Here is an 11,423-nt window from a genome sequence, read left to right as displayed (position 1 = left end):
GGAACCAGGTGCAGAGATAGACAGCTGGACCTGAGGCATCAGGCTTGAAAATCAAACTCAACCTTGAGGCTCCAGAAATAACAATTAGGACAGAAACAAGGCTTCATCTTTTTTGTTAAGAGTTGGACATTGCTTACACTGGTTTACCTAAAGCAGACTCTAACTGCAGTTGATCCGTTATAAAATTTGCTTAAAGCTGAGTTTACTGGGAGTTCCCTGGTGCTCCAGTGGTTAGGACTCTGCACTTCCACTGCTGGGGGCCCAGGTTGGAGGGATCCCTTGTCAGGGAACTAAGATCCTGCAAGCCCCACAGCCTGGCCAAAAAAAAAAAAAAAAAAAAGGAGGGGGGTGGCTGAGTTTACTAATAATTATACCCTCAGCATGGTTTGGACTGAAGCCCAACCAGTAACAGAACTGTCCCACTTCTGAGGAGTTTGAGTTTCCAGACCCTCCTTCCACCTGCCACAATCTCTCTTCTTTGGAGGGGGTGAGAAGTGGTGGGGGTCCAGGCTCCCAAAACAGAGGATATGACCTGAACCAGGGGCTTTGAATGCTAACCACTGAACCATCACCTGTAGATACTGTCTTTGGAGAAACTGAGGCAGGCCTAGGATAAGAACCTAAGTGGGAGCCAGGAGTCCATCCCATCCCCAAGCCCCACCAATTTTTTGCAAAATGTGAGTTATAGGGAGTCCATGAGAATCGGAGGGAACCCCCTCCACCAGGAAGGCAGTGACCCTGCCTTGTCAGTAAAGTCACTGTTTTCTACCCCAGATATCAGACCTATTACCTCTTCTGATTTCTGACTATAGGAGTTCTCTTTCAGATGGCAATGTAATAAATCTTTCAGTGATACATAAATAAGCCACTTTTACAGAGGAGAAACTGTATGACTCCACAAAGGATAGAAGTCAGTCAAATCACTATTTTTAAAATTGATTTAACAAATGTTTATTGAGCACCTACTCTGTTTCAGGCAAATGCTGGACACTGGGGATAGAGCAAACCATGGTCCCTATTCTCTTACGGGTCACAAACCTGTTTTCCAGTGGTGGCCTGGTAACTGTCCTCTAAACCCTGCCCCTCACAGAAGGAGTGGTATTAAGGAGTTCCATCCTTCTAAGTTGAAATCACAGCTTTGGTCTCTCACTAGCTGTGCCACCTCAGGCAAGTCACTTAACTTCTCTGAGCCTCAGGCTCCTCATCTACTCAGAAGAACCTCTCAGGGCCTCTGGAGCAGAGCTGGTCTGAGAAGTAACTGTCGAGAGGGGAGGGGAGCTGGCCTGGCATGCCAGTGACTCACAGGAAGTGCCGGCTGATTTGGTTGCTTGGAGCTGGGAGAGCACGGTGGCGGTTGCTTTACCTTCAGAAGCCTTGACTGTCCTGGGCTTTGCTGTACCCCCAAGCCTAAGGCTGCAGCTATCGGAGAAACTCAGCTCAAGGTGACAGTCCTCATCATGCCCAAACCCTTACTCAGTGCCAGGCTCTAAAAGGGCACTGGATTCCGTGTAAGCTTTACCACAGCCTGGACAACTGCAGAGTCAGCAGCTCCATTTTAGAGATGGAAAACTGAGGCTCAGCCAGAGAATTGGTTGAGAGCCTCTTGGAAGGGGGATGTCTCTGGCCTGAGGTCTGTCCTCCCCATACTAGTCACTAGAGGGCGCCAGCGCCCAGCAAGCCGGGTTTGGGCTGGCTCTCATAAGCACCCTAGGTGCCCCACCTCTTGCAGACCCCAGTGCTAGGAGGGCAGGGAACAGTGTGACCCCGAGTGCTCTGCGCTGCGGGGAGGAGAAAGAGAATCACCAGGCCTGGGAGGAGGAGGAGAGGAGAAAGAGGAAACCAGAGGTGGGGATTCAAGAGGCCCCTGAGGCTCTTCTCACAAAGCTCCCTGAGCTTGAGCTCAGATTCTACCTCTCCTCTCTCAGGAGAGTGTGTGTGTGTGTGTGTGTGTGTGTGTGTGTGTGTATGTATGTGTGTGTGTGTGTGTCTCCCTGTCTTTGTGGATTTCTTTCTTTCTGTCGTTCAGTGATTCTTTTTCTGTACTCTGTGCACAAGCGCACGTGCATGGGGCTGGCTCTGTGTCTCCCCTTTTTCTGCCTAATTGCTGTCTCTTGTCTCTGCCTGTCTCCTCTGTGTGTTCCTGTCGCCCTCTCATTATGTCCCCACCTCTCTTTGTCTCTGTCCTGTCTTTCTTCATTCTCTCTCTGTATCTCTGCCTTGATCTCTTTTTGTTTCTGTCACTGTCTCGCCCAGTTTCACATCCCGTCCGTCCTCAGCCACCGCCACCAGCCAGCACACGTGGGCTGAGGGTCTCAAGCCCTTCCCTCCCGTGTCTCCTCACCCTGGGCAGCTGCTCACAGCTTCCCAATCCTGGCCTCTCCTGCCCGCCCCTCTTGGGCCTGGGGGAAGGGGGGCGAGGGAGGAAGGGAGGGCAGCCTGGCGGGCCCACCCCTTTTTGCCTTTCCAGGCTGGGAGGCTGGGCCAGTGGGCCTTTTAACCAGCCTGGGCAGGCTGTGCCGGACACCAGCCCTGGACATCGTGCCTGGCCTCTGCGGTTCCGGCAGCCTGGCCAGCCTGGCCAGCATGCAGCAGCCTCCCCCACCCGGGCCCCTGGCCCCTGCGGCCGAGCCAACCAAGCCTCCTTACAGCTACATCGCCCTGATCGCCATGGCCATCCAGAACTCTCCGGGGCAGCGGGCCACACTCAGCGGCATCTACCGCTACATCATGGGCCGCTTCGCCTTCTACCGCCACAACCGGCCGGGATGGCAGAACAGTATCCGCCACAACCTGTCACTCAACGAGTGCTTTGTCAAGGTGCCCCGCGATGACCGCAAGCCGGGCAAGGGCAGCTACTGGACGCTGGACCCCGACTGCCATGACATGTTCGAGCATGGCAGCTTCCTGCGCCGCCGCCGGCGCTTCACCCGACGGGCCGTTGCCGAGGGCGCCAAGGGCCCCACCAAAGCGCGCCGTGGACCCCTCCGAGCCACGAGCCAGGATCCAGGAGCCCCCGACGTTGCAGCTAGCAGACAGTGCCCGTTCCCGCCGGAGCCACTGGAACCCAAGGGCCTAAGCTATGGGGGTCTGGTAGGGGCCTTGCCAGCCAGCATGTGCCCGGCCACCACCGATACCAGGCCTCAGACACCCTCAGAGGCCAAGGAGATGCCCACGCCCAAGGCTGCAGGCCCCGGGGAGCTCCCTGTGGCCACCACGTCTTCCTCGTGCCCTGCATTTGGCTTTCCCACCAGCTTCTCTGAGGCTGAGGGGTTTAGCAAGGCCCCTGCACCCATCTTGACCCCCGAGGCCACCATCGGGAGCAGCTACCAGTGCCGGCTGCAGGCGCTGAATTTCTGCATGGGGACTGACCCGGGACTCGAGCACCTCTTGGCCTCAGCAGCCCCCTCCCCTGCACCACCCACCCCACCAGCCTCCCTCCGGGCCCCGCTGCCCCTGCCAGCTGACCCCAAGGAACCCTGGGTTGCAGGCAGCTTCCCTGTCCAGGGAAGCTCCAGCTACCCATTGGGGCTGACCTCCTGCCTGTACCGGACGCCAGGAATGTTCTTCTTTGAGTGAAGGCCAGCCGGCCTCAGGCCGTCCCTGCATAGCCCCTGCCAACTACGCCCTCCAGGTTGAGCCTGACTCTGGGATCTGGGGAGCTCTCAAAGGACGCGGGCCTGGCAAGCCCACGACAGCTGGGACAGGAAGCCAAGATTGCAGCGGTGAACACTCAGCCAGCCCTAGGGCCTCTGGACAGACTTGGGGGTGAGGGGAAGCAGGGCCCCCTGGGGATTTACTCTGTGGCTCTCAGGGCCAATAAAACCAGTGTGATGATGAGGGTCAGTATGCTGGATGGTTGGCAGCTGAATACCAGGACACCTGGTTCCATGTGGAGTGGGTGTGGCTGTGGGGTCAAATGGCAGGGGCAGGGGACCCTGGATAGAAATGTCCCACATGAGGCTCTCTACTGCTGGGGGCTTTCTCAGGGGGTTTCCCAGGAAGGCAGAGGAAGGGGGAGCAGGGATTTGGAGAGAGAGAGAGAGGAAGGATGCAATCAGGAGAGATGCCCAGCAGGGTTGGGGCTGGGCAGCACTGAGGGGCTGATCCTCCAGCCCCAAAGTCTGACTCGGCTCCCTCATGATGAGCAGCCATAATACCTGTGACCATTTGTGGTATTTATCCTGTCCTGGACTCATGTATATCTTCTCATATATATATATATCTGTGTGGTACAGAATGTTATCCCCATTTTACAGTGGTGGAAACTGAGGCTCAAAGAATTCGGGGCTCACTAGCTCTGGCTCCAAGTGGCAAATGAGTGGCAGAGAAGAAATCAAAACCAGGTCTGTGTGGCTCTACCCGCCCCCGCCCCCAACTAATGCTACCTGCAGTTTGAGTGAGGCTGCAGGCTGGCACACAGGGTGACCCCCTCAGACGGAGGGGGGCATTTTTTGAAGCCTGGCGTGCCCGGGCTAAAAAGCCACCCCTCACTCCTGACACAGACAGGGAGCCCAAGGCTCAAAAGGCTCAAAATCCCTTGTCTGGATTTCCCACGTGACTAGGAGACCTCCCTGAGCCAACAGCTCTCTGAAGTCTCCTGGTGTCTCTTTAAGAAAACATTTCCCTCTTGGTGGGAGGGGGCGGCTACCCAGGGTACAGCTCAGAAGAGACTGAGCCCTGACCTCTGAACTTCTTCAGCGGCCCCCTTGGGTGGAAGCAGGAGAAGTGGCTCTATTCGTGGCCCCCATCAGAGGAACAGACTTAGGGACCTGAAACCTCACTGTTCCCACACCCTCCAACACCAGGCTTGCTGAAGCGGATGGCTTTCTTCCCGGACGTCAGTCCCCGGTCTGGATCATGGGTGTAGGGAGAGAAGACAGGAGCCAAGGATTCTTTGCTGGAGGCTCTTGGGTCCCACAAGATGCTACCCAGGAGGCTGGAGACCCCTTCATCAGGCAGGCAGCCCAGTTCCCTCCAGAAACCCCCCTCTCGGGCAGGCGGCCACGCTGGCTTCAGTCTCTGCGGCTCCCTCCTCCCTCGGCCAGTCCCCTGAGGCCTGGGAGGAAGCGAGCCCGGCTGGACCGCCTCAGCTGTCTGGTTCCCACAGACTCCAGAGCTGGAGTGGAGGGGGGACCTGCAGAGTGGGGGGCTCAGTGCGGCCAGAAGGGGGTGGAAAAATGCCTGGCCAGTATGGGGACCCTCCCCACCGTGTGTGCCGGGCCCCAGCCTGGAACCCATGGAGCAGCGGGGGGACGTCCTGTCCCACTCGGGCGGCCTTGTGGCTGAAAGGGGACAGGATGGAGCCCCACGAGTGAAGGACACACGCAGGGTGTGCCTGTGTGGGTCAGTACGACTCAGGGTGTGTGTGTGAGAGAGAGGAGAGACTGAGATGCTCAGAGACAAACAGGGACAGATTCAGGGGGCGGGGGTCCTTTCTCAGCTGGATCAGAGAAAGAGGCCGCTGCCGGGCGCTGTTCCCTGTGGTGCATTCCTGTGGAGACCTGGTGACCCCAGTCCCTTCCCAGCCTGTGTCCTGGAGCTAGTAGGAGGATGGGGAGGCCGGCCCAATGGGAGGAGAGCCCAAGCCTCGGCATCCTGCTCCACCCACCCCTGGAGGAGGTTTAGCATCTAATGGGATGGGGGCTTGGGGAGAAGAAACTGCACCCCCTGTCCCCGATTTGTGGTAGGGGAACGGGCAAAGCGGTCAGTCTCACCCAGAGCTGGGCAAGCCCCCTCCATGTCCCTCTCAGGTCCCCTCGAAGAGTCCAGAAGTGAAGATGGGCCTCTCAGCCCCAGTGCCTAAGCAGGACCCTAGGCTCAGAGCCTGCCTTGGACTTGCCGTGTGGGCCTGGACCAGCGCCCATCTCTCTGGGCCCTGATTTCATTCCTTTTGCCCGGTGAGGGGGTTGCAGTCAGGAAGGCACAACCTGACTCTTTGAACCCAGATCCCAGGGTGGGGCTGACCTGGGGGACAGACTGGAAGGGATCCCCTCCCAGCAGCGCTGGACCAGGAAGACCAGACACCGTGGTCTCACGCTGCCCTCTGTCTGCCTGCTGCCCAGCCCGGGGACCCCACCCACTGGGCCTCCTGCCCTCACATACTTTCCGTGACCAACAGACACCCTCCAGCTCCTGCCTGGCGGGAAGGACCGTGCTCAACAGAGACTTGGAATGCCTAAGCTGGGCCGACCCAGAGAAAGCACCTCGGCACAGACGGAGAGGCCAAGGCCAGAGAAGGTAAGTGATGTGCCCAAGGCCACACAGCAGAGTAGGAGTACCCCTCTGCTGCCTTGACTGTATAGGTCTTAGGGGGACAGGAGCCCCTCCTTCTGATGCTCCACACTGGAGGCTGGTCTGTCTCCAGGAGGGGCTCCCAACCTCCACTCCTTCTCCTCAGCAGGTCAGAGTGCAAAAGGGTGCTGAATGGCCTTGTAGAGTCAGGCTAAATCAAATCTAAAACGGTAGAACCAGTGGTACTTCAGAATATTCCAGAGTCTTTAAGCCCGGTGACTCAGATTCTTGGACTATCAGAGCTGAAAGGGCGTCTCCCACCCTGTTTCTGAATCCCCTCCACACCAGGCAGTGCGTATCACGTGGGGTGCCTTCAGAGCTGGCCTCGTCCCACCCAAGTTTGGCAGCTCTGAAGGGCTGTCAGGAAGTTCTTCACCTGCTGGTCCTTTGGTCTCTGCTCTCTCTGCCTCCAGGGAGGCTGCCCCCACCCACAGGGCTGGACCTTCCTCAGCTGCTTCTCCACCCTCCACATCTTATCTCCCCCTCGCCTCTCCGCCCACCCGCTTCCTTCCCTGGTTTACGGCATTCCACTGCCCGAGTTCCAGGCTCCTTCCCACACCCCAGACAGTGCCTGGGCCAGGGTGGGAAGACCCTCTCCCTTAGAGCGTGGGCCCTCTGGGGCCACCACACTGATGAGGAGGATGGGGGAGGCTGTGTCGGCTAGCCTGGCATGTCTGCCTACTGGGAGTGTACAAACCCAGGAATCCAAGCCTTGGCCAAAACATCCCCTCCCATCACTCCTAAGAGGCCAGGCTGCCAGAGGCAGTAGGTACGGCAGCTAAGAGCAAGGGCTCTGGACCCCAGATGTCTGGCTTCAGGTCCCAGTTGTCCCTTCCCAGCTGTATGATCTTGAGCAAGTTGCTTCCCCTCTCTGAGTTTCCCTCATCTGAAAAATGTGGATATACTAACTGCCTACATCCATGGGATTGTTGCTAAGATTACATGAATTAATATTCACAAAGTGCTTTGAACAGGGTCTGGCCCATGGAAACAGCAATGTATGTATTTAAGCAAAATAAGTACGTGGGTCCTGAGGGCTTGTCCTCTTAACCTAGTTTACCCCCCAGGGGAGGCTCTAGCTACTGTGGAGGTGGGGGGGCTGTAGGGAGAGGAGAGATTGTTATGAGATGAAGTTTTGGATTCAATTCCTGGCGTCTTCATTTCCTTGCTGTGTGACCTTGAACAAATAGATTCACCTCTCTGAGTACTAGTTTCTTCATCTGTTAAATGGAGCAAGATTTCAATTCTCAAGGACTGGCATGTGGGAAAATCTCATCTTGCACAATATATGTACAATTCAGTCAACACGAATGAAACTGGACGCCTGAAACTAATATAACATGCTACTGGAACATGAAAGAGCCCCGCTGGAGGGCCTTGTACCCTCAGCCCAGTCCTCTCCGCCCCTTTCATTGGCAAAGGTCCAGACCTCGAGGTGCCTAATCCCCTGTTCCCGCCCTGCTGGTAACTGGGCGGTGACTCAGGGAGGTAGCTGGTGGAGCTAAAGGAAGTGGTTCCAGGCTAAAAACAGACCAGAGGCTCATTTAGTCCCACAGTCAGCCAGAACCCTGGCTTTGACCTCTGACAAGGCTGCCTCCTCCAGACCGCAGTCCTCAGGATGCCCTGATCTCTCTGGGAGACCAAGAGGAGGCTGATTCTCCCGAGTGAGTTAAGGCAGCTGACTCCTCTAAGCCTATGCACTCGCTGTTCCCTCCGCCTGTAAAGCTCACTCCCCATGGCTGACTTCTTAGCATCCAAAGTCCATGTTGAATATCACCTCCTGGGAGAAGCCTCACCGCACGCATTGATTTGACTGGGTGTCTCTAGATTTTTTTTTTCCATCTCTGCATCCCATGTGTTTCCTCCGCCTGGCACCTGTTGCAATGTGGAATTATGCATCTCTGTATTCACTTTTTCTTGCATCTCTGCCTTAGGGTCATAAGCCTCTGGGGGCAGGGGTTGGGTCTGTCTTATCCACTTTATCCACTTCTCTAACCCACTGACTGGCATGTAACAGGCCCTCAATAAAGGTGTGCTGAAGGGATAAATGGATAATTCCACTTGCCATGGATTAAATCTCAGAGAATCCTCCAGGGGCTCCCAGTCAGAGCCAGAGGCCAAGTTCTCAAAGGCCTGTACGATCTGGCTTTGGCTCCTCTTGCACTCTCTCCCACCCTCACTCCAAACAGGCTTTGTTTGCACTTGCTCATCCTTCTTCCTGGACCACTCTCCCACGAATACCCACAGGACTCACTCCCTGACCACCACGTCCCCCATCCACCCCGCCAACACGTTCCAAGTTCATTATTGCCATCCAGTGTCTGTCTCCCAAGAAGGAAGTTCCATGAGGCCAGGAGTTTTTGTCTATCAGTTGCTTGTCCTCTACACCGGGAATAGCGTCTGGAACAGAGTAGGGACTGGAGAGAGTTGTGGAGCGCACGTAAACTCAGCAGCCTGGCCAGGTGCTTGATCTGTACATCTCAGGTCACTTTTGCTTTGACCCTGGGAGGCAAGTACTGTTATCCCATTTTACAGACAGGAAACTGAGGCTCAGAGAGGGTGCAAGGTCCATGTGAACCCCATTCTGCCTGACCTGCACCCAGTCTCTCTGTCATCAGCCGGTCTCCCTGACGGTGTATTGGGTCTGCAGCTCCCTCTTCCTGTCCCCACAGTCCTTACAGCCCCTCAAGCAGTCATGCCCCAACCTCCCTCTGGCCTCTCCCTGCCTCCAGTCTCTCTCTCCCACTCAGTGATGTCCCAGACTACAGCGATCCTTCGAAATCACAGATCTGATCATGTCCCTCTTTCATTTGAAACCCTTCCATGGCTCCCTATGGCTGGGGTTCAGCCTGGCATTTGAGGCTCCTGCCAACTTCTCCAGACTTATTTCTTGCTTCTTTGTCTGCAAAAGTCCCCTGGGATGCTTCAAGACTAGCTTGTTCTCAGTTCCAAGTCTTTGGAGCTGCCTGGAACAACCCGCCTCACTCTATCTGGAAAAGGTCTGCTCCTTGTTCGTTCTCCGCTTGGCTGTCACTCCCACTGGAGAGTGTCTTCTTCCACGCCCTTCTAGCTTCACTACAATCCCCAACCTCCTGCCCCAGGGGTTCCAGAGACTGTGAACTCCCCAAAGACCGAGGCCATGACTAATTCATCTCCAGGCTCTGGCTTAAGGCCAGGTCCAGAAAAGGGTCTCAAGAAATAGCAGTGAAATTCATGTCAATGCATGGCAAAAACCACTACAATATTGTAAAGTAATTAGCTTCCAACTAATAAAAATAAATGAAAAAAAAAAAAGAAATAGCAGTGAAGTGATAGGATGTGTCTGAAGTCAGGCCACCTGCTTTGCACCCTCAGCCTACTGTGTACTGGCTGGGAACCCGTGCACTTGTCCATCAGCTCCTTGTGCCTCAGTTTCCTCATCCCTGAACTGCTGAAATACACACTCACAGGGTGGGATGAAATGAGTGCACACATGGGAATCGCTTGGTACGGTGCCTGGTGCTCAGTAAATAACACCCATTAGAGTGAAGGAAGGAACAGGTGTGTGGGCAGCTGCACCAACGGATGATTGGTCCAGGTGGGCACATCCCTTAGGACAGCCCTGGCTGCTTCACACCCTCGGGGCGGCCCTGTCACTGGCTGAATCTTTTCCCACAGCTGCCCTGCTGGGTCCAAGGTGGCTGGTGGAATTCAAGGCCACTGGATGCCGACAGGAAAAGGCAGCGTCACCAGCCCTGGAGTAATCCAAACCAGATGTGGCCTCAGACCCATGGGGGTGGTCACTGTGGGCCTGGCCAAGGCCCAGAGGCAGGAAATAGTCTTGGAGAATGCTGCTCTCCGCTCTGCTCTCTGGGACCAGAGAGCTGGGACCAGTCGGAAGGAGCTGTCCTGTTGAGGGTGTTAACCCTTCAGAGCCCACGGTAGGGGGAGGGGTTTGCCTATGATGGTGTGCAGGAGCAGCTGGTGGCCCTGGCCCCATGGGGCAACAGAGCTGCTTGCAGAGAAGGTTACAGCATCAGCATCATGATGGGCACTGTGCAGGGGGAGCCCACAGCACAGGCACTGGGGTGGGCAGGGCACGCCAAGCAAGGGGCAGGGTCTGCCGCCCGGGACTTGCAGAACCCCAGCCTCAGCTCCGAGCTTTGGGCCTGGCTCTGGCTCCACTCCCTCCATCAGGGCAGCTCCGAGGCTGCTGGGGATGGGAGTGCTAGTGAAGGTCACGGGGCTGGATCCCAGCCTCAGACAGGCAGAGATTCAGTCCCACACCAAGGACTGCCACCCCAGCCTTCTCCTGGGTGTGTTCTGTGGCCCTGGGGGAGCAAAATCTCTCTGAACCCCCATTGTTTCCATATTGTTGAGTCCATATCCTTTACCTCCAGGGACCAGGTGAAACCCAAAGGAGGCACCAGATGAATCAAAAAGAGCTTTGTAAGGTGTGCTCCCTGGAGGGAATAGGGACAGAAGAGGCAGTGATCAGCCCTGTTCCATGGCTCTGGGTGGACTTCCTTCCCAGGACACGTTCATTTGCTGTGTGGCCTCATGCAGATCAGTTTCCCTCTCTGAACCTGTTTCCTCACCTGTGAAATATGGCGACTGAGCCCCCGTCCCACCTCTCGCTTGTCACAATGGCCCTTGGGGTGGCAGAGGACAGTGGTGCTGAGGTTGTCCTCTGAACCTTTGTCCTTTGTCCTTGGTTTCATAGAAGGGGAAATGAGGCCTGTGCTGGGAGTTGGGGTCCTGCGTCCTAGCCCCAGCTTCTCCTGTCCCTGCTGAGCAGCCTGCCCATTTTGGCCTTGGTTTCCCCCGCTGGATCCCAGCCCTGGATCTCGGTGCTGGCTGGACCTCATTTCCTTACCCCTCCACTATGGCGGTGACTCATTCCTCATCATCACGCTGTGTGGCCGAGGCTCAGCCTGGGTGGGGGCCAGCACGGCTGAGAGAACGCAGAGGAAACCACAGGCCTGGCCCAGCTAGCAGGTGGCGGGCAGACAGGCAGGCAAGGGATCCACGGCCCTAGGGTCCCTGCCCATAACACATCTCCCACCAAGAGCCTAAGCCAGGCTCCCCCAGGCGCACCACCCCCCCAGCCCTGAGTGCAAGCCCAGCAGGCTCAGAGCCCAGAGCCCCCCAGT

The 11,423-nt window shown here is 56.5% G+C and overlaps 1 protein-coding gene across 1 annotated transcript; it reads left to right on the top strand.

Moving 5' to 3' along the window:
* Positions 1-2,370: 2,370 nt before the first annotated feature.
* On the top strand, positions 2,371-3,837 carry FOXS1 (forkhead box S1). The gene has a single exon (XM_043883122.1). The coding sequence runs from the start codon at positions 2,584-2,586 to the stop codon at positions 3,574-3,576; it is 993 nt and encodes a 330-aa protein (XP_043739057.1). The 5' UTR covers positions 2,371-2,583; the 3' UTR covers positions 3,577-3,837.
* Positions 3,838-11,423: the final 7,586 nt, after the last annotated feature.

This window comes from Cervus elaphus, chromosome 23 (assembly GCF_910594005.1).
Source record: "Cervus elaphus chromosome 23, mCerEla1.1, whole genome shotgun sequence".
Taxonomy (NCBI): domain Eukaryota; kingdom Metazoa; phylum Chordata; class Mammalia; order Artiodactyla; family Cervidae; genus Cervus; species Cervus elaphus.
This window is presented reverse-complemented; position numbering and strand designations above follow the sequence as displayed.